This window comes from Morus notabilis, unplaced genomic scaffold (genome assembly GCF_000414095.1).
Source record: "Morus notabilis unplaced genomic scaffold, ASM41409v2 Scaffold172, whole genome shotgun sequence".
Lineage (NCBI taxonomy): Eukaryota > Viridiplantae > Streptophyta > Magnoliopsida > Rosales > Moraceae > Morus > Morus notabilis.
This window is the reverse complement of record NW_010362230.1, coordinates 710399-734241: the sequence shown is the minus strand read 5'-3', so window position 1 is coordinate 734241 and position 23843 is coordinate 710399. Positions and strand designations below refer to the sequence as shown.

At 33.4% G+C, this 23843-nt stretch overlaps 2 protein-coding genes across 4 annotated transcripts; one reads left to right on the top strand and one right to left on the bottom strand.

The window, feature by feature from the left end:
- Positions 1 to 902: 902 nt before the first annotated feature.
- On the top strand, positions 903 to 4378 carry LOC21407864 (aldose 1-epimerase). The gene is made up of 5 exons (XM_010101420.2): positions 903 to 1228; positions 1329 to 1378; positions 1586 to 1712; positions 3224 to 3322; positions 3407 to 4378. The coding sequence occupies exons 1-5, from the start codon at positions 1114 to 1116 to the stop codon at positions 4027 to 4029; spliced, it is 1014 nt and encodes a 337-aa protein (XP_010099722.1). The 5' UTR covers positions 903 to 1113; the 3' UTR covers positions 4030 to 4378.
- Positions 4379 to 15195: 10817 nt separating this feature from the next.
- On the bottom strand, positions 15196 to 20605 carry LOC21407863 (Down syndrome critical region protein 3 homolog). Of its 3 annotated transcripts, XM_024167740.1 has the most exons (11): positions 20382 to 20605; positions 20205 to 20297; positions 19749 to 19813; positions 19225 to 19279; positions 17735 to 17824; positions 16641 to 16725; positions 16449 to 16544; positions 16017 to 16201; positions 15849 to 15937; positions 15436 to 15535; positions 15196 to 15365 (listed from the first exon to the last, which is right to left on the bottom strand). In XM_024167740.1, exons 1-11 carry the CDS (start codon positions 20430 to 20432, stop codon positions 15321 to 15323), a joined length of 954 nt encoding a protein of 317 aa, XP_024023508.1. In that variant the 5' UTR covers positions 20433 to 20605; the 3' UTR covers positions 15196 to 15320. The 3 variants fall into 3 exon arrangements, 2 of the variants coding, with proteins under 2 accessions (XP_024023508.1, XP_024023509.1); XM_024167741.1 differs by lacking the exon at positions 15849 to 15937 and having other exon boundaries at positions 15303 to 15365; XR_002902486.1 differs by lacking the exon at positions 15196 to 15365 and having other exon boundaries at positions 15467 to 15535; positions 15641 to 15937.
- Between the last annotated feature and the right edge of the window lie 3238 nt (positions 20606 to 23843).

The following is a 23843-nucleotide window of genomic DNA, read 5'->3' as shown; positions in this document are numbered from 1 at the left end:
CCTTTTTGTCTATTTTTGTTGTCTCTCTTATGGATACGACCGTCATTTTGTACTACAATTGACCACTTGTGATCGACACTTTTAGACATTAAACAACAACAACTAGTAATTGTGTTTTGATCTCATCTGTTTTTAGTTTTTGCATTTCGGTTATTTGTGGTTTTGAATAAAAATTAATTCTTAGATTTGTTTTGGTTTTGGATAATGGCAAGTAACTGAATTTTTTTTGTTTGTTTTTTAATTAGATTTTATTTTTGTCTAATTTTATATTAAGACTATAATTGGTTTTTTTATTAATAATTAAGTTTTATATTCTTAAATACTTTTTATAAAGCTTTAATGAGTGCGACGTCAGTAAAATCCGTTAGTATTATAAATAGAGTTAGATGGAGGAGACATTTTAAACTGTTTTCTATAACTTTTGTGGTGTTTTGAATTGTTTAACACATGAGCTTGATACATAATTTAAAAGGCATTTATGAAAATAATACAGGTATAAAATTATTTTGCTACCCTCTATTATAACAAAATATGCTCTTAATACCTTGTATTTTTAATAATATTTAAACGGTATCTCGACATTTTTAAAAATATCTTCTTGATACCTTAAAGTTGATTTTTAGATCATATAATGTCCAAACTATCTTTTTTGTTAATTAAATAGAAATTAATATTTTGTAAAATAAATTTAAAAATATTTTGAAACATTAAAATATTTAAATGAAAACAACAAAATAAAAAAAATCATGATTTTTTTAGATTTATTAGTTTTAGTTAATTAAATACAAGTCACGTCTAAAAAATGAGGGTACTAAGAATATATTTTAAAAAATTTTAAGGTATTATTTTAATATTATAAAGAATACCAAAATAATTTTATCCTAATAATCCATAAAGGAAAAAAAAAAATAGCATGAAAAAACTCGGATAAAAAATAGGGAAAAAAGGGTAACGGCTTCGTTCAATTTGTCGCGCAAGCAGATCAAATCGGAGCGCTTCTCTTCTCGCTCCCACTTTCTTCCTTACTCTTTACATTTATCTCGCGGATCGTAAAACAGAGAGCACAGAATCTCTTTCCTTCCTTTTTTTTTTAATCTGCAAAAATAATTAAAAATGGCAAATCCGAACCAGAAAGCCGAAATCTTTGAACTCAGCAATGGAACAATGCGTGCCTTGATCACGAACTATGGCTGCACCATCACATCCTTGTCTATACCCGACAAAGATGGTATTCTCTGCTTTTGGAAACCCTATCAAATTTAACAATTTCTTCTTTTTATCATTGTGGGAATTACGCTGATATTTCTATATAATATTGAATTTTGAAGGAAAATTGGCTGATGTGGTCCTAGGATTCGACACCCTTGAACCGTATTTGGTAAATTCTGAACTTTTTTTTTGTTGGATTTCCCAATGGGAATTCTAGATTCTTTTATATTCATGATTTTGTTTTTCAAAATTATATTCACGAACTGGACGTGGCAATTATTATTATTATTATTATTATTATTTTGAGAAAATGTTATTAGAGCTTTGACCTCATGGAATTTTTGCTTTTTATAAATGGCAATGCATATGCGATTAGAATGGTTCAGCCCCTTATTTTGGCTGCATTGTTGGTCGGGTGGCGAATAGGATCAAAGATGGGAAGTTTACTCTCAATGGAGTAGAATACTTTTTGCCTCTCAACAAACCTCCAAACAGTCTTCATGGTATGTGGGTTTACCTTATTTTTCATTTTTTTAATCTCATTGTTTTTCAATCTTCTTTGTGCATTGTTGGTTAGGCATTGAAACTTTAGTGGACTCATAGAACTTTTCGTTTCTGCAATTTCAATCTTTCTACATAAAATGGATACTGTAATTTCAATGATTTTTCAATTTCAAACTCGGGCTTGCAAAGTGAGTTCGAGGCATATTTGGATATCAAATATATATATATATATGTACACACACACACACACACACTCATATACCCGCTGGTGATTTTATTTCCTTGACATTTAGTGTTAGAACTTTAGGTGTGAGAACTTGGTTATCTCATTGTTTCATTGAAAATTGAAATATTGTAACGGAAACAGTTCTTAATGAAGAAACTGGCCGAGTTTCCTTTTGTTTGTTGCGTCTATTGTAATGAATCCTGGGATGACCTGTTTCAAACAATCATTAATGCACAAGTTAAGGTAGCGGCTTTCATTAAAATTAGGTTCAAGAATCCTTTGAAGTTCTAGTAGGAAAAATAGACTGCTCATTCCCTTTATTATTTTTATTTTTAAGCATTTTTTTGTTCTACTCTTTTGAATAAATCAAGATCTTTTTGGAGCGTATCCTATGGGTGGTAGAATAGCTGTCCCCTTCTCTCAAATCCATCCCTGCCTTGTTAAGGCTTCAACTATGTACTATGTTAAGAGCTGAACCAAAGGACTCATCCCTTGAAAAGGAGAGGTATTACTTGACAGTTGCCACAACTGCTGGTGGAAAATTGAGAAATATCCTCCTTCGGCATCTTTCTATATGCGCAATTTTATCTTTCATTGTCTTTGTGTATGTATAAATTTCATCTTTTCTTCTCTCTCTCTCTCTCTCTCTCTCTCTCTCTCTCTGGCTTCAGTGCACATTTTCCTGCTTTTCCTTTTCCTTCAGGAAAATGCTGTTTGAATAAACAAATGGTGCTACCAAGTGCGCAATGGTACTACCCAAGTGCGCCCAATTACCCCCATTTTATCTTTTCTCAAACAACTGATCTTAACAAAGAGGGGAACGAAACAAAAAGATGTAAGCCAATGTAACGGTGAGAAGTTGTCTCCTGGTTTGATTACCAACTTTGTCGGATTTCTACAAATCCATGGCAATGTTTGTTTGGTAGAAAATGAAGAGAAAAACAGTAGCTTTTTCATGTATGTTTCATGCAAGTAAAAGCATGACAAAATATACGGTGTCCAGAAAGCACACACCTTGATATATGTTTGGATCACTTGAAAAATGGATATCTCCAATTGGCTATCAAAAGGAAGCATATCTAATTCATGCAGGGTGTTGGTTTCACAGTCCTTTTCTTAGACTTTAGCTAAAAATATTGCACAAAATAATTCTGTTTTTTCTTTCTTTTTTCTTTTGATCCAATTATCCGTGATTTTTATTATTATTATTATTATTTTTTTTTTTTTTGCGTAATTAGGTTTGTATGACGGAGTATGCATTATACTTTTCTTTTCTTTCTTTAGGTGGAAACAAGGGGTTTGATAAGCAGATATGGGACGTTGTTGAATACAAGCAAGATGAGAAAATCACTTTCAAGTATCACAGTCATGATAGCGAGGAAGGTAACTACCTGACTTTCTGATTTCTCCTGCATGCCTTTCTCTCAAACCAAACCTCCTTATAATTTAGTTTTTCCTTGGTTGTAGGTTATCCAGGAGATGTGACCATCACTGCAACTTACACACTTACATCGAGCACAACAATGAGGCTTGACATGGAAGCAGTGCCTGAAAACAAGCCCACTCCAATCAGCTTAGCCCAGCATACCTATTGGAACTTAGCTGGCCACAACTCAGGGGACATACTGGACCATTCAATCCAGATATGGGCAAACCATGTTACCCCTGTGGATCAGAATACTATTCCAACAGGTGAAATTGTGTCAGTTAAAGGGACGCCCTTTGATTTCACTTCTGAGAAGAGGATTGGCAATGATATTCAGCAGGTCGGCATTGGATATGATCACAACTACGTGCTCGACTGTGGGGAAGAGAAGTCTGGCTTGAAACGCGCTGCAAAAGTCAGGGACCCTTCAAGCTCAAGGGTCCTCAACTTATGGAGCAATGCCCCTGGAATGCAGTTCTACACAGCAAACTATGTCGATGGCGTTGTGGGGAAAGGTGGAGCTGTTTATGGAAAGCATTCAGGGCTTTGTTTGGAGACACAGGGTTTCCCGAACGCAATAAACCAGAAAAACTTTCCCTCTGTTGTTGTCCAACCTGGTGAGAAGTACAAACACACCATGTTGTTTGAGTTTTCAGCTGAGTGAAGTGTGAAGTCTTTAAGAACCTGGTCTTCCAAGAGGAGTAAATATTGGAATAAAGTTTGGACTTGCTGTTCTTGCTGCGAAGTGGTTGGAAGATACATGATGTATCCCCTAAAACAGTGTTATGAGATACTTGTGTTTAAATATATCATCAAGGTTCTTTTCTTTTATGATTGCTTTTTGGTGAAATTTATTGTTATACAAGTACAATAAGAGAGGGTTTAAGTATCTTGAATAGATGCGTGCCCTTTTACAAAGTAAGAAAAATTAGTCCAAAGAACTGCGACTATATTTACCACATTATATTTACTCGTAAATATCATATTTATCTAAAAATTCAGACATCGATTACAGCGACTGTGTAACATTGTATTTACCAGTAATTACTGTATTTTCGAGTAAATATCATATTTATCAAAAAATTTGATTACCGACTCTAGCGACCATTTAACACTGTATTTATTAGTAAATATCGTAGTTATTAGTAAATATTATATTTATCTGAAGATCCTGCCACTGACTCTGGCGGCTATTAAACACTGTATTTACTAATAAATATCATATTTACAGGTAAATATAGTATATTCTAAATTGTAACTACTAATATATTTACATGTAAATATAGTATTTATCATGTTTAAATTTGTAGTTACTAAAGTATTTAAATGTATTACAATATTTACCATATACAAATTTTTAACTACTAAAATATTTATTGATAATACAACATTTATCATATATGAAATTAAATTACTAAAATATTTACCGGTAAAATACAATATTTACTATATTTAAACATATAACTACTACAGTATTTTTAAATATATATAATATTTACCATATTTAATCTTTTAACTGTAAAGTATTTACTTATAAATACAGTATTTATCATGTTCTAAAAACAAACTATTAGTTTATCAATTCATCCCAAAAGCTTAAGCTGTTAAGAGGTAGGCCAACAATAGTTTTATACTTTAACACTCCCCCTCACGTGTGGGCTGGATAATGAGCAATCGTGTGAGTAAATTAATTGAAAAGCCCAACACGTGAATATTTAAGCCCGAGATATTAAAGACCCAATATATAATGATAATTTAAATGGGGATAAAGAGTGCAATTATGGAGGTTTGAACTCAGGGCCTCCTGCTCTGATACCATGTTAGTTTACCAATCCATCCCAAAAGCTTAAGCTATTAGGAGGTGTGCCAACAATAATTTTATACTTTAACACAAACTCAAACAAATTCAAAATAAAATTATTCTCAGATTGCAATCACAAACTCATATGTAAATCTGAGATTAAAAAGTATTAACAAATGTAAATCTGTCTTCTCCATAAATGTTCGCCATCGTTGCCGTGATTGAAACGGAGCTTTGTCCTCACCTTCGCGAGAGGGATCACAACTGTTCCCCATCATGCCAAGGACGAAGCTCCATTGTGATCACTCTCAGAGAAGGGAGTGGATAGATGACCAGCCCTGGCTCCTATTTTACCTCTTATTTTTAATAAATATCATTTTATTATTTTAATTATTTAACTAAAAAAATTATGAATAGAATAAAAATTTTGATTCATATATTTTTAAAAAGTATTTATTAAGATTATTTATGAAAAAAATTGATTTATTCATTATATTGTACTACTTTAAATTGTGCACAAAATTTTACATATAAGAATGAAAAACATATTTATTAGGGTCTTATTTAGAGAAATTAAATGAGAAAAGAGAGAGAAAACTCACTCGAATGAAAAAAGAGAAAAAAAAGAACGATTTTTAAATTTAAAAAAAAAAACTCACTAAAAGGTTTTACCAAGGAAACATGATTCAAAATAAAAAAATTAGATAGAGATATGTGTAAGAAAAAATTATTTAAACGAGGAATTAAACAGAAGGTCATTTATGAGGGTCAATTTAAAAAAAGAAAAATGCATAAAAGGGCAAAAAATATAAGAATGTAAAAACTTAAACAAGAAAAAGAAAGAAAAGAAGAAAGAGGGAGATAGTTTGAAAATAAAAGGAAAGAAAGAAAGTAAAAAAAAAAAAAAAAAAAAAAAAAAAAAAAAAAAAAAAAAAAGGTAATAGTAGCCTCTAGCTATTTGACACCTGTGCAGAGAGTTACACGGTCGATACGTTTTATATATAGCCTTTCCTTGTAGCCACTTTGAGAAATGAGAATAACATGCTAAAAGACAATTTAAAATTCGTTTTAAAATAATTTTATTTTTATATAAAAATAAAAATGTAAATATTTTTAATTTCAGATAGAAATTATTTTTAAAAATATATTTAATAATTTTATTAAGAGATTATTTTTAATATAAAAAAATTTATTAATATCTTTCTTTCTCTCTCTGTTCGAGAGAAGAGAAAATAAAAATAAAAAATAAAAAAAAACAATTAAAAATTATTTTTCATTTCTCTCTCATTTTACACTAAATCAAAAAATTATTTTTATTTTTATTGCGCCAAATGTCATTTTGAAAATGTTTTTATTTTTTCTTTCTCAAAACACGTGAAAAATAAAAACGGGATTAATTCTAAACATTGTCAAAATTTCCACTACCGTCACTTGCATTTGTTTTACGAATAATACCTGGGATTTGTATTCATCATGAAGACACGAACCATCAGCAACCAACTGCATTCTATGGAGACTGGAGCTAAAACAGGCCCTTTCAAACCAAAGGTTTTTAATGCCACTAAGGACACATTCGTGACTATTTTGATACTTTTACTCCTATAGCCATGGACACAAATTTCTCTAGTAATTTCAAATTTTCCACCAAAATTTCCGCAATACTAAGTGCTGAAAGTGAAAATTCGTCAATAATAAATTAACGAATTCCGGGATGAACTAACATGATTTGTAGCGAAATAAATGCAGTAAAAAATAATTAAAGAGCAATAAAAGGAAAAACGTACAGAGATTTATAGTGGTTCACTCTCGATTTAAGAGCTACATCTATTGTGAGGAGAAGGAAAAAATTCACTATTTTTTTTAAGAGAATAAAAGTTCTAATGCTTAGAATGAGACTTAAGGGATTTCTTTATGTTGCTCTTAGCCACCTCTCTTGATTTCCCTTTTCTAATTAGGGATAACTTCCTGATCTTTCAAGACAATTTCTCAAAAGATAAATATTATAATCAACGTAGGCAGTTTCTTTATTTGAAATTCATATATTCAAAATACAAATATTGACTTCTAGAGTAAATCTTTGAGGATTCTATTTTCTCCGTAGCCATGACTTCGTAAGCGTATTATTAAGCCTCGACTTCCTAATAACATTCGAGAAGCCTCATCTTCATGCTAATGGATCGATGACGTGGCGCTAGGGCTAGGTTGTTATGGGCCTTAATGGGCTTTTTTATGACTTTTTCGGCCTCTTTATTGGGTCTCTGATTTAATCCCACAAGATTTGCCTCTCAGGTAGAGGCATTCCTCTAGATTGCTTCGAGCTTTGACCAAGAGGATTCTCTGCTTGACTCTTCATTTTAGGGTTTGCTTTCTCGCGAAGGATTCTAGCCTTAAGCAATAAGGCCTATGTCTCTGAAGATGCTTCTCGAGAAGTGTAACAGTCGTGTCAATTACATCATACATCACGTCTCCATCTCAGGCATCTCCTCAACTCCCGCTTATTTTTAATCTGAGCCGTTGGATTGTATTTTTATTTTCTTGCTTAAGCCTTTGTCGTTAGATTGCGACCTTTCATCTCCATTGTTAGATTGACGGTTACTTGATCCAACGGCTGAGAGGTGAGGCTTCGCCACTTTATAAAACGTGGTTCCTAAATGGTTTTTTTATTCGCAAAAACTGTCGAAACTCTGCCCGTTTTCCCCAGACTTTCCCCCTCACATATTTTGAAGGATTTCTGCATCAAATTTGAAGAACTTTTCTTCTCTTTTCCTCATAGTAAATTTCGGCCAGTCTAACTTTCAGAGAGCAAAAATGTGTTCTTAAATTTTCTACAACCTCCTATTTATATAGACTAGTACTTGGAGTCCTAAAGATAAATTGTTTATCTCTTTTATAAGGTTTAGAATTAAATAGGAAATAATATTTAATTTTAAATCTTTTTTAAAATAAAATAAATTCCCAATTATTTTTTAGAACAAATTATCTCTCTCCTACTACAAGATTAAGATAATGAATTCAAGTGACGGAAATTCTCGGATAAGAATATCTCGTGAATTTCAACGTAGAAGTAAGAGTATTGAGATCGGTAACTGGAAACTCCAATTCCTACTAAGTCAGAATGCAATACAAGAAATCAGAATTTATTATTCCGTAAAATCGGGGGTTAAATTCTTGGAAGAACGCTTGTAAAACAAATAATCATGTTATAAAAGTATTCGAAACTAAAGACCCGATCATGCCAATTCATGCCACTTAGTCAATAAAAATAATGGACACTGTCATAAAAACGTGTTGAGACAAATGTGCTAAGATGAATTTATACTGATAAGATCTTTATCACATTAAGAGGTGTCTTAAGAAAGATTCTAATCTAATGGCTAGGACTTGATGAGAATCAAGGGTTAGGATTGAATCTACTATTAAGGAAACAAAAAAAGAAAAAGGGCCTAATATTGGCGCCAATGTGGAGGAAGAAGAAGACAAAAAGATTGTCTCTCCAACACCTACTCATGTATAAGGAAAAGTTTTGATATGGAATCTTACCATATTTGGAAGGAAACTTTGGTTAATAAAACTTTAAACAAAAATGGCAATTATCAAATGGATTAAGAGATAAAGTGTAATAATTACCTAATAATGAGGCCCCGTTCATTTCATCGATTCGAGTTTAGAATCTAAATTTTACTACAGTAAAAAGCTCTCAGAAACAATCACATCTAATTTTTTTTCTACAGTAAAAAGCTCTCACATAAAGTCACATCTCAACTTGAATTAAAAACTCGAATGAGCAAACTAAACGGACCCTGAGAGTGACATTGAACTCTTAATTAATGAATTAAATGGAACTAGTTAGTAACCACTAAATAGGAAGAACATACAGAAAGTAGAGTGAAATCAAAACCCTAGATATCTTATCACATAGACTTTCCATTTCGTTGAGTGTTTTGTGTCTTCTATTGTCTATTGCCTTAAATAGTTTAGTTTAATTTTCCTTTATTTCTCGTATTTACTTCAATTCTGATTGCCTAGATAATATTATTAAGTTACAAATATTCATATCCAATTGACTTTTGCCACTTTATGACTTTTGCCACTTTACAATTGTGAAATATATCTTTTACGTAATGATATCATTGATTTACGTTTCTTAATTGGTTTTCATGTTATCTTAACATAATTGAGTTATAATCTACTACTCTCCGTGATGGTCGTACTCATCCATCCGTGTTTTGTTTATTGTAAATGCGTCAAGTTACCAAATTCTCATTTTTAATAATTGTTTCTTGTACTTTTGTTATGCTTACAAGTAGTTTAATTGTTTTTCGTTTTATTCAAAAATTTACGCAGTTAATTCAATGAGTGGTTTGATTATCGATAACTCGTCATGACATACTACTCTTCGTCATGACCTAGTTTCTCATCATTTCATAGTTTGATTTTCGCTAACTCGTATTATTACTGTACTTACATTAAGAATAAGTATTAACCGTTTTAGAATTATTATTCTACGTAGCTTTACTGTTTTATCGTCAACTTAACCAATTTGCCTTATAAATTCCATTGTTTTTGTATGTGATCCACTTGTTCGGACTAACAAGCAATTTCGTAATATATAATTAATTAATTCCATTGTTTCTGTACGTTCCAGAATACAGAATTTTTGCGCTAGTTCTTTTACTGTTATCATGTTCTCAATATATAATTAATTAATTTAAACCAATTAACTACTCTTTGCACGGCTTCTAAATGTGGAATATTGAGCGCGTTTGGAACTCGTTTTAAAATTATTTTGTTAATTGTATGAAAATGAAAATGAAAACGTTTTCAATCTCAGACAGAAATTATTTTTAAAAATGCGTTTGGTAATTTTATTAAGAGATTATTTTCAGTATAAAAAAACTCATTAATATCTCTCTCGAAAGATAAGAAAACGAAAACAAAAAATGAAAAACGGTTAAAAGTTATTTTTCATTTCTCTCTCATTTTACACTAAATTAAAAAATTATTTTCATTTTCATTTTTTGTCTTTATTGTATTAAACGATGTTTTTAAAACGTTTTTTTTTTTTTTTTTAAAAACGTGAAAAATAAAAACAGAATCAATTCCAAACACGATCATTATTCTTCTGTTTTTCCAAAGCACGTGTTCCGCACATGCACATTTAAACAAGTCCGTCGGATTTTATTAAGTTTAATCCAACAGCTAAGACAAGTGAAGCAATGTTACCGAAATGGAGGGCAAGTGAGACGAGCCGTTATAAGTTATTTTTTCATATAAAATTTTGTTACTAAACTATTTAAACCAAGTAATTAGCCTTGTGAGTATTATGGTTAGGAAATTCTTGATTATAGTGTGCGTGTTCTATTATTAATTCAGGAAGAAGCTAAGAAGACAAAGTAAACGGAAAATTTGTTGTAACTAATGTAGTGCTGAAACTTTGGATGGGCCGCCCGCGATCACTGAAAAGTTTGAATTTTTACCCGATTACCGAGCCCGAACTGCGGTAATTTCAGGCTGCCCGACCCGACCCGAAAATCTCCTTGGACGGCCTTCGGGCAGCCTTTGGCTGCCGGCCGAGTCGCGCTGCCCGTTGTCCAACCGAAGAAGCCCAAATTTTTAATATTTGTTATATTATATTTTTAAAAAAAATTATTTCTTTATTGATTTTTAAATTTGTAATTCATGATTGTCTCATTAAAAATCTTATCAAGAAAAACCCAATCGAGATAAAAACTTGGTAAGGAAAAAAGAGTGCAATCATTGTGGGACGAATTACAAATTTGACGAACTTACAAAGTCTATACAAGATTACAATAACACTATACAAATTACAAAGTAAATAAATATTTACAAATTACAATAATAAAATTTAATTTGAAGCAGAAGGATCGCCTTTAAAATTAAAAGTGAGTCTATTAAATTCGTCAATCCATTATTGGCTTGCCGGTGAGATTGTATCGTGTAAGCGTTGGTCGGAATGATCCCAATCCTTGATGCACACCAAAGCGTCAACAATATCATGTTGCAATGCGTTTCTCCGTTCTTCAAGTATTCGGCCGATTGTACTGAATGCTTATTCGGATGCAACAGTGGAGACTGGGATCGAAAAAATATCCATTGCCAGTCGTGCTAGGATCGGCCAAGTTAATGTTTGTGCCCTCCACCACTGAACCAAATCAAACATTTCATTATTGTCTACAACTAAGCCCTCACTCAGGTACTCTATTAACTCGTTGAAGTCGCCGCTGTTGCCGTCACCTCTTGATGAAATCCACTCCCATATTCTTCTTAACCTTGAGTCGTCGCCGTTGTCTTCTTCTTCTTCTTAGACAACCCGAAAACATTCAAGAATGAATGCGGATTTTCGTCTTGTTATTGTGGTTCTTCTACACGAGGTGTGTTTCTAAACCTACTTTCATAAGAGCTATAGAGAGAAAATATTTTTTCCTTTATAATAGGAAATTGGTCAGTAGTGTCGATTAGCTAAAAAGCCACCTAAGTTATCTAATTCACTTTCTAAACCATCTAATTTTAATCTAGGGTCAAAAATAACACCGAAACCATACAACATTGGTAATTTAGACCAATATTTTTTAAACTTCTTTTCCATAGAGGCGATAGGAACTCCTAAAACCTCGTATGTCCTAAATTCACTAAATAAAATAGACATTCTTAAAAGTTCTCCTAACGCTAATGGTGACGTTGGGTAATAAGTTCCACTAAGCGTTAAAGTAACTTCGTGAAATCTACCTAAAAAGTTAAACAAGAGTTCGGTAATTTGCCAATCAGTTTCATATGTAAATCATGTTCCTAATTTTGCACTAACATTATTTGTTATAGCATCTTTATAGGGGATGCATTGTTCAAGCATTATTTAAGTGGAGTTCCATCTTATGGGCATATCTAAGGCTAATGCTCTAGGATTTTGATTACATGCTTGTAGAAATCTAAACCAATCTTGTATTCTTTGATTACTACCTTGAATCCAAGCAATGTTATCTCTAATTCTTTTAATATGACCTGACATTGATTTTAAACCGGATTTTACTATTAAATTAATTATATGACATGCACAACGTCAGTGAAATATATCATTATTATCGAATAAACTTAAATCATTTTCAAAAAGTTCTATTGCTTTAGTATTTGCAGTTGCATTATCTAATGTTATGGCCATTATTCTATCTCTTAAACTATATTCATCAATGACAGATAAAATTGTGTTATATATTAAATTGGCAGTATGTGATCCTATAACACATTTAAAATCTAAGATTCTCTTATCCAAATCAAAACCTTTATAATAATGCCCAGTTACAGCTAAATAATCTTTGTTGGCAACAGCGGACCAAATATACGTCGTTAATGCAACGCAACCACTAGTAGAGTGCAAAAGGTTGATTAATGCTTCTTTTTCTTGTTTATATAATTTTAATGCATCTTTCCTAAGAGTAGTTCTTGAAAAAAATTGTACATTAGGATTATGTACAATTTTAATATAACGCTGTCAATTCCTTTGTTCAGTAAAACTAAGTGGTTGATCTAACGTGGCTACTAATCGTGCCATTTCTATATGATCAACTTGCGGATCGTATTTCTACGTGCTTAGACCGCCAGTTTGGCAGTCAAACGATAATTGTGTTTGGTAGAGATCGGCTCCGCCTCCTTGCTTTTGAAGACACTTTTCAGAGTGTCTTCTCAAGTGTGTAGTGTCGTGAATAGTGTTACCTTGTAATTTATCACCACAATATTTACATTGAGCTATGTATTTAACGTTTCCATTATTGTTGACCTCCTCGAATGTGTTGAAGTGCTCCCAAACTGTTGAGGTGCGTTTACATTTCTTCTTAGAACTTGCAACACTTACACTAGCACTACAGCCTGCCTCTCCTCCACGCCCACCAGTGCCACCACCATTACGTCCACGAACTCTAGTACGTCCACCAAGGCTCGGATTTACAGTTTCCTCAGCAACTCTTTCTGTAGTTTGCGATTCCTGCGTTTAAAAAATATTAGGAAATTGCCCTTCTTCGATGTTGTATTGGGCATCAATGGGAATATCACCACCATAACTAGAAGAAGCCATTATGAAAAAATAAGAGAGATTGATAGCGCTTTGAGAGAGATTAAGAGATATCGAGAAAGATTTAAGCAAGATTAAGAGAGATTTGAGAGAGATTACGAGAGATTAAGAGAGATTTGAGAGAGATTGAGAGAAATTGAGAGAGAATGAGAGTTTTTGGGTGAGAAAAATGGTTGGGAGAGGGGGGTATTTATAGGAAATTTTTTGGCTTGAAAAAAAAAAAAATTTCCCCCCAAAAATTCGGTTCCAACAGCTAAGTGGAATTCAGGCATTTGTGTCAGGTTCGGGCAACGGTCTAAAAAATAGCCGCTAGGGTTTGAAAATCCGGGAAAAATTTGGGCAGCAGTCGGATCGGGCAAAAAATATCTGTTGGGTTCAAAATTCGGGCTAACGGTCAAAAAAATTCAAGCATATTCAGGCAACGGGCAAAATTTAGGCTAAGGGTCAAAAAAATTCGGGCAAATTCGGGATACGTAGGAAAATTCAAAAAAAAATCCGGTGGGCGGCAAGGTCGACTTCTCCACCGGCGGCGGGCAGCCGAAATGGATTTTTTGCAGGCTGCTCGAGCCCGTGCCCGACCAAAATACTCGGACGGGCGGCGAATGGCACCTGCCTGCCGTGCCCAAAAATTTTCGGGCATCGGGCATACCAACCGCCCGAACTTTCATCATTGAACTAATGGCTGCATCCACCTTTTTTGGACCAATGTGTTTCTTAGCGCCCTCAGGGCAATGAATGGGTGATCTACACTTATGATCATAAAATGCTTCGTATGGGGCCATGCCTAGAGAAATTTGATAGCCGTTGTGGTAAAACTTCACAATCCTCGAAATTCTAAGACACGGGCAACAAATCCTCCAAAGTTTGGATCATTCATTCTGTTTGGCCATCCATTTGAGGATGAGCAGCAGTAAATTTTGACCCCATTTGTTTCCCTAATTTAGCTCAGTTAAAACACTGAGCATAGTTTAAATTCGTGTTTGGTAGCACGTAGTTCGGATTCTATTCCTCGTTTAAGCTGAGTTAAATTGTCCAACTAGAGTTTAGTTCTCCTTTTAGTTCAACCGTTCAAATCATTTTTAAACAGTAAAAAAGTGTCCACTCTATCTGTTTTTCACACCTACCAAACATAAATTTGAATTTTATTTCCCGTTTAGTTCAAAATTTTAACTGCACATTCAAACGCGAATTCGAACTACAATTTAAACCACAAAGTTCAAATTTAAAAAGTTCAAATCAACAAAATTCAAACTTGTGAACTAAACGAGAGCTTTAGCTTCATGCTCGAGGCACAAAGCAAGCTTTCCCAGAAAGCATATGCAAACCTCCTGTCTCTATGAGCATTTCTTTTAAAAGTTGGATGATACGAGTCATCATTTTTTTTCCCAAAATATTAGTTGAAAAAACTTGGAAGTTCTTACTGATCCAAATTGGTAGTTCAGGTGTTGAGGAATTCATAAAAGTTACCAAGTCCTCAGCTTGACATTGGAAGCAAAGTTAGCCCCTCAAACTACAGTAGCTAAAGTAGATTAAGGACCCTACTTTCGCATCAAGGTATTACTAGAATCAAAAGTACTCTGCAATGTGCATCCAGAAGAACCAAAGTAACAACTGTGCAGTCCATATTTAGAAGAAGAATAGAATGTGTTGTTAGAGACCATAAACGCCAAGCGGTTGCAACATAACAAAGGTTGTTGCATTAGTACTCAAATTTCCATGGCGATTGGCGTGATTGTGCAGGAATTTAAGAATATGGCTTGTAATTTTGTACCTTTTTGTCGCATATTATGGTATTTGTAGATGAGAAGAATCAATAAATCGTTTAATGATGTTCAAAATTCCATTTGTATGAATTATTATACAATGCCAAATTTCATCAATGTTTCTTTTCTCTACTCATGAATTATAATTACAACATATACAAAACAAAGAAATTTCAATACAGAGGATAAGCTGACAAATATATTTGCTAATTCTTGCTATTAACTTTGCCTTCACACTGTTCAAAGATCTAAGCTTACATTGGCAAGATTCCACTTACAAACACAATCAATGATGGCCTCTCTGCAATTCGTTACTTTGTGCGTACAAGTTCAAGTGGTAAAGTCTCCATTGCCAGCTGGAATATGGAAGAACTTTTAGAAGACAACAATGTCTCTAAGTCGTAAAAGATTTAGAAGCATGCTTACCCACAATCTAGGAGTTCTGGGATCAGACTTGGAGTGTAATTTGGACAGCTCCGACTGAAAGCTTATGACTAGTAAAACTTTGAATTCGATGGAGAACGGGCTGCGCAGAATGTGAGAGAAAATTCAATCAGCATTTGTGGTTATGTGCATAGATGATATGATAAGGACTGAGCACATTAGATTAGCGATAAATTAGAACATTAACTAAGTAACGAGGGAGGAATTCAGAGACGGGAAACTTGCACCAAAGAAAGTTTCATCTAAAACAAAGCTTAGAAGTTACGCTTCTCCTTGAGTTGACAGATCGAGCAAGCGCTTGCGTGCAATTTACTAGAAGAAAAGGCAGTGTGGAGCTTAAACAGACTTAATTAAATGATATTTGAGAACAATAATTTGTCTAATTGGCAACATACCCTGCCATGACTGTCGGACAAGTCAAAAGGCGGGGAAGTATTACATAAATGGGCAAAGTCAGATTACGGCACACATCTCCATCTGCAATCTAATAAATGGAGGAGGAAAAAAAAATGTTAAACTGATGTAATTTCAGCTAAAGCTTTTTTGAGTTAAATCTTACATACCTGGGTAGTCTGGATAAGTGATGTCTCGGTTACAATTCTTTCCCCAAGAAGAATTGACTCAATGCGGAGCAAGTGTACATCAATTGAAGAAATGGGAACTGCAGACCCTTCTATTGTTAGTTCACCAGTAATGGCATCCGATAAAGAACACTGGGTGGACATTCTTCCTGTCACCCGTAATCCACCTATCCAACACTATTTCTTATTAGTGATGGGGTTATATATTAATATTTTCCTTATACTCCAAGAAGAAATGGTCAAATTTTACAAAATTAAATGCAATACACCTAAATCTTCAAATGGGCGTGATCTTTTTACATCCAGGAAAAACGAGAATAATTATCAAAAGTTCTCATATAGTATAAAAGCATAAAAGCCCAAAAGGACGCTAAAAATAAAATGATCGGTATAGGATGGAGGTAGGTAATAAACCTGATTTTAATTCAGGAAGTATTGGATGTCTTTGAGTGTCCTGAGTAATATAAAAGATCACCATCTCAGGAGAAATTGGTCCATCGAGAGAATCAGCTAAACACACATAGAAAGAAAAGGAAAACCCTAATAGGTTATCTAGATGAAGTAAAAAATACAGTAATAAGTACTTCCATAAGGGTCAAAAACTACCTTTATCACTTTCAACTATGAACTCTGTTGTTGTAGACAATGATTTGTGAAGGTACCCTCTCACTAAATCTGCAGTTAATAAATACTACGAAAAGATTTCTTAGTCACCATGCTGTTTCAGAAAAGTACGGAAATGAAGAGCGTCAGATAGGCCAAAAAATAAAAATAAAAAGAATACCAATGGTTCTCTTGAGCTAAAACAGTCAACAGAAAGGTGAAACTGTAAATTTGCATCATTAATCATTTAATCATTACCTATATGAAAAGAACGAATAAAGTAACGAGATGTACTTCCTCCTGCTTGCTATTACTAATATACATTTTCTACTTTTTTGTTGATCGTTTATTTGATGCAAGCAATTCGCATCGATTTGTTTTGTTCCAGTCCTTAACCTTTTTTTTTTGTTGTTTGCTTGCTCATTTTTTTCCTCATATTTTTAGTTATTTCCTATAACTTTCCTTTATTATTCTCATTTTTGGCATACGAAATGTGTGATAGGACGCTATTGAGATGAATTTTATCTGATTAGAAACTAAAAGGAAAACCCTAGCACTATTGAAAACACAAAATAGATTCTAGCATTTTGATTAAACACAAAGGAGGCTTTTATCATTTTATCTTTTTTTTTTCCCAGCCACAAAATATGCTTCTCTTGAAACCTGGTAAGTTTAATGGATTCTCGCTCTTTTTTTTTTTTTTCTCTCAAACATTTTCTCTACGAAAGAACCTAATATTTTCTTTCTCTACTTCAAAATCTCTCTGACGATTTATTTCCTCTCACTTTTTTACTTTATCAAACTTATAATAAAGAACAAAAATATTATAACTAAAGTCAAACTGTCAAAGTTCATATAAGAAAAAATTACATTTTTAATGCTCAATAGAACTTGAAAGAAGTGTCAACAATATTTTTTTTATTTAAGAAAATATAAACTTGAGTTTTTAGATACAATCTTATCCACAACAATTTTACCTACTATGATAAATATTATAAAAAAAAAAACAACAACATTCACACAATATTATTAAGATGTCTTTTGAAGATGTTAAAAAGCACTACCCACGCTAGCTTTTCTGAAAATGGAATAGTCACCTGAATGCTAATATTGGCTCCATGGAAGGTCTCGTAGAATTTTTCTAAGTTCTCTTCTCCTGGTTTCTTGAGATACAGAGAAAATGGAATCTGCCAGAAAGAGGAAAAACTGTAAAGGAACAGACATAGAAGGATTATTGAACAAAAAATGAGATAACATGAATCGTGATAAGAACAGGGGAAGTTTGCATCTGTCATGCCTTGAGTAGGCCTGTTCATGGGTTGGGTTGGTGCGGGGTAGGGCTTTTTCTTCCCCCGCCTTAAAGGGTGCGGGTTGCACATATTTGGCCCCAATGATGTTAGAAAAATTTCACAACCCAACGATGTTCGGGTTGGGTTGGGGCGGTGTGGGGTGGGTTGGGTGGTTGGTTTCAACATTCAAAAAATCAAAGACTTAAAGTTCAATCTAACATTCAAAGTTCATCATCAAATAGAAATAACAACCATCATTATCAGTCCATCTAACATCAAACATGAAGCAAAGTAGTCCATCCAAGGAGGAGAGGCGGAGATCCGAGGAGGAGAGGCGGAGAAAGCCGAGAGGAGAGGCGGAGATCCAAGGAGGAGAGGCGGAGATGTGAGGAGAGGAGAGGCGGAGAGGAGGAACGGAGACCGAGGAGGAGAGGCGGAGACCGGAGTTGGGCCTAGAGGAGAGGAGAGGCAGAGAGTGAAGGAGGTCTGGTCGTCATGCGTCGAAGAGGGGAAGGCTCAAGAGTGAAGGACTGAAGGTGAAGGCTGTCGTCTGAAGAGTAAAGAGTGAAACTAAAGATTGAAGACTCAATCAGTCTAGGGTTAGAACTGTAGAAAATAGTCTAGGGTTAGATATTACAAATAAGGCCCAACCCATTAAGGGTTGTTAATGGGGTGTGTGGGTTGGGTTGGGGTGTGCAGGCCATTATAGGCCCAATCCACACCCCACCCCAAAACTTCGGGCCAAGCATTGAATGGGCCGAAAAAAAAAATTGTGTTAAAAATTGTATTTTTCGGGTTGGGTTGGGCCTGCAGGTTTTGCGGGTTTATGAACAGCCCTAGCCTTGAGATATCTTTACAAGTGGGAAGGGAATGATTGAAAATGATTGAGAACAGCTATATGTAAGTTGCAATAGAAATAAGAAGTAGGAGGAAACTAAAAATCATACAAAGAAATGTGAGCACCATCTATAATAATAAACATTATTTAAGTGGAGTTATTAGAAAGACTTGAGCATCAGAGTACAGAAACAGAAAAACATACAAATGTTGGCATAATACATTTAAGCAAGAAAACAGTAATTTGATGGTAGTGTTTGTCTAAACGATTTTCTCATTACAGTCCTCAATTAAACCAGCATATCACACAAGATTATCATTCTCCACAAACTTGAGAGTTTCAGGAAGAGATTATATATATTTAAATTCTTAAGGCATCAATTGTTTGATATGTGGTAATGTACATATTTGGAAACTAAATTGCTTCCAAACTAGAAGGCAAGAGACCACCAAGATACTACCTCTGTTGTACCTGAACCGATCTTTCCAGAAGGTTTAACCTCAACATTCTTATTCCTACATCCAAGTGCGGAAAACCAATAAATGATAACATCCATGAACCAAACAAGAATGAAAGAGTACCATGTAATAGAGGGAAAAACAAAAAATCAAAGTTTGAGATGATCATTGCAATTCTGACATAAACCTATAATAGAGATAAATTTAGAAACCACGAAGCCTTGTTACTGTTTTGACGCCATAAAATAAGCAAATTAATGCCACACCAGAAATGACAGATGAAGCATAAAAGAGCTGAGGATTTTTTTTTTCTCTTTTCTTTTCTATTTTGAACTCGGGGATGGGACTTGTGATGGAATCAGGTGTGAAATTACTACCAGGCTACACCTGCTACCACAAAAGAGTCAAAAGGATTTTGGCAGATGTTACGTACGGTTTTGTCAATCAAAGAAATTGTAAATAAAAAATAATTTAGGCAAAAGAGAAAAATTTTATTCGACAACAGAAACAGAGTTTAAAATCTTACACAATCGGTATTGGCTTAATAACACCATAAAAAGATTCTATAACTCCTGCTGATCCTCCACGAACCTTAATTACCAGTGAAAATGAACAAATATAGAATCAGAATCAGCAAAATTATAATCAAAGAAACAAAATATAGTTCGACACTCAACAAACTGTACCCAAACTTTAAATAAATAAAAACAGTCATTGTTGATTAATGAGGAAAAAAATAAAGGAAAACAGGAAATAGTACAGTAGAATTCTGGTCTAGCCTAAAAATGAAGGAGCTCAGCTTAATTTAGTCCATGACATAAACCGAGTGAGTCAATCGTTCAAACTATGTACTTTTCTACGAATAAGTATGCAATTTTATGAAAACTTCTATGTATTTAGATACGTCGAATTTCAAGTTCTAGCAGCTTATTTCTTTCCATTTTCTCGGGAAACAAACGGAGAGCCGATTAGAATTTCGAACCTGGAGATTGACGGATCCGTTGAGAGTGAGTCGGATACCGTAGTGGGAGATCAAAGAGGGAGATTTGACGATGATTTTGCCTTCAAGAGGTTCCTGAAATCCAAAATCGAAATCGTCGTGATCAACACCAAAGATATTGAGGAATTCAGAGAAAGGTAATGGAGCAAAGGGACTTACAGAAGGGCGATACACCCGATTGCTTCGGGAAAGTTTAAGCTCTATCGACATAACAAAATCAAATCAAAGATCGAAAAGATTGTAAAAGGAAGGACTAAAGGAGTGCCTTCTTTCCTTTTCGTAGAATTTCAATCCGATTGTTTTGGGGAGAATTGGCTAAAATGAAACCACTGAAAAAGTGAAATTAGGAAAATGACTTTCCTAATTTGTTTTTTATTTTTTTTATTCCAATAATGATGCTCATTGCCGGCTTATGCGATGAAGAACCTTAATGACGACAGCATATTGAAAGTTAGAGAGTTTTACCTCTTCAGCCTCGTTCATTTCACCGATTTAAGTTTTTAATTCTAAGTTTTTACAGTAAAAAATTCTTAAAAAATATCACATCTAATTTTTTTTATTACAGTGAAAAGCTCTCAGAAAATGTCACATTTTAACTCGAATTGAAAACTCGAATCTGTGAAGTGAACGAGGCTTCATTTCGCCGATTCGAATTTAGAATTTGAATTTTGTTACAGTAAAAATCTCTCAGAAATAATCATATCTAACTTTTTTACTACAGTAAAAAATTCTCACATAACATCATATCTTAACTCAAATTAAAAATTTAAATCAGCGAACTAAATGAGTCTGTAGTTCAGCTCTATGAGCGCTAATAGTGCAGATCCATAGCTGATGATTAATAATGCGTCTTTCTGCATTTTACATCTTTTTTACTATGTGGATGATTATGTCTTTTGAGTCATATTTTGGTACTCTAAAAGTATGTATATGAAATTATTTTAACCTATTTGTTTTTTTGTTTGGCAAATGAAAGCTTTAGGACAAGCGTTTTATTATCTTAGCGTGAAATAACTAGATGGCAAAAATAGTTTAATGTTTATTAATGAAATTACGCATTGATTTTCGAACGACCAAGAAAGTTGCCGAACGACCACTAAAAATTGAGGAACGACCTTATTATCGTTCTAGAATTTTAGACGAGCGACCCTATGTTGTTGAGAACGACCCGTAGGTCGTTCCTGTGGGCTAACACTCTCACAATTTTTATTAATGATGGTAGTTATATTTTATCCAAATTAATTCAATTTCTTATTGGAGCGAAATAAACAAATTGACAGGTAAAAATAATCAATTGAAGTGGAGAACTGTCAAACGACCAAGATTGTAAGACCAAGGTTGGGGTTAATATGGGAGGTACTCGGCATGACCAAGAAAGCTATCGAACGACCACCAAAACATTAGGAACGACCATACACTCGTTCCGGAATTTTAGGCCCGCGACCCCAACTTGAACGACCGGTAGATCGCTCAGAATGACCTCTTGGTCGTTCGGGGTCTCTTAAACACTTTCATTTTTTTTTTTTAATTGATTATAGGGCTTATGATTAATTTTGGGACCCATTTCTTGTATGAATTAATTTAAGTCATCATCTACCACATTAAATTTAATGTTTCGTTCATTTCACCGATTCGAGTTTTCAGTTTTAGATTTCTATAGTAAAAAGTTCTCATAAAATGTCACATCTAACTTTTTCTACAACAGTAAAAAGTTCTCAAAAATGTCACATCTCAACTCGAATTAAAAATTTGAATCCACAAAATAAACGAGACTATATTTTACATAGTAATTTAATTCCTCAAAGGCATATCATAACGGAGTACGCGACCATACTGTTAATAACATAAGTATTATGTGAGACCAAATCGTCAAGTTAGAATTTATCGAATTGGTCTAAATTAAATCGTTAAATTTTTTAATTTTTGTAAACAACATCAAGGTAGTTTCACAACATATGTGACTATAGTACTTATTATTGTATAGGACATACAGTCAAGTGTATTACTTATAATTAATCCAAATGATTTGTGTGAAAATGTAGAATTTAAAATTTAATCCCAACCTATAAGCTTGATAGATTTGATTATGTAATTGCGGTTAATATGTGTGGAAAGCCAGAACGACCAAGAAAAATCCCAAATGACCAACGAAAAGCAAGAATGACCCTAAAGTCGTTCAGGCATTTCAGCCTAGCAACCCCAAGTAGACGAGAACGACCAATAGGTCGTTCGGGTTCACCTCTTGGTCGCACAGAGCCTCTTCAACACTTCTATTTTTTTTGTTTTATTAAAATAAGACTTTTGATTAGTTATGTGACTTATATCTTGTCAAAATTAATTCAAATCATCATCTATTGCGTTTGATTTAAATAATTACTTTTTTCAAAGGGCATTTGCTTTAAATAATTTAAATAGTAATTTAATTTTCCAAAAGCATATACAATGGAGTACGTGAGCATAATGTTTATTACATAAATCTTAAGTTTGACCAAATGTGAAGTTAGAATTGCTTGGGTTAGTCTAAATTAAATGATTAAACATCATGGTAGTTAGCAAAGGGTTTCTAAACTTTGCCCCATGAGATTCTCAAGGTTTTAACCCAAATTTAAACTCCACACGTTAAAATCCATATAGTTTAAATTTAAAGATTTAAATCACTCTGAATTGAACTCTCATACTAAACGAACTTTAAATGTATTAGGCTCTCTGCCGTTTTTGTTATATACATAACTTTTCTATATTTTATATACTTGGAAATAAAATTTTCACCTTCTATTTTTTATGCACTACAAGTAAAATCTGTCTTTAGCCAAGCATGGTAACCTTTATAACCTTTGCATATACAAAGGGCATTATTGATTGAACATCGCTCTCTGGCGATAACCACGAATGTCGTAGATGCGTGACCATTTAGGAAATCCCAAGCATCTGAAACTTTTAGGCCCGTTTAATTCGTTGATTCGAGTTTTTAATTCGATTTGATATATAATTTTATGTGAGAATTTTTTATTATAGTAAAAAAATTAAATATTACTGTTTTTAAGAATTTTTTACTGTAATAAAACTCAAATTCTAAACTTAAATTGGTAAAATAAACGGAGTATACGTATAATATATGTACAAGATTTGTCATTGCCACGTTGCTCTGGGCCTTTTGCGCTAATCCTAAAGCTGATTATACAGCCTACATAAGTAAAGTTCTGACGTTTCAATTATTATTATTATTATTTTTGTTAGTGAATTGTGTTTTGTTCTGTTATTAACAATGTTTAAAATTTAAGGTAGTGTTATCAAATTCACTTTTGACTTGTTCATGTTCTTGAAATGAATGAGATGAGAAAATTTATTTTAAATTCTAATAACACCTTGAAAAAGCGGGCCGGATTAAGCGTTAATTCTATATGCAATAAGAATATAATTGTGTATTTTCTATTACCACATCTAAACTCTCATTCTAGGGAATTTGATCACTATTCTAATATTTGAGGTTTAAAAAGGATTTAGCAAGGAATAGTTTGGGCAATTCGGCATAAAAAGCAATAATTTGGAAAAAAATTTACTGTTTTAAGAAACCCAAGAGAGATACCGATTTTGAGCATCAACCGATCCTTTTTTGGGGAT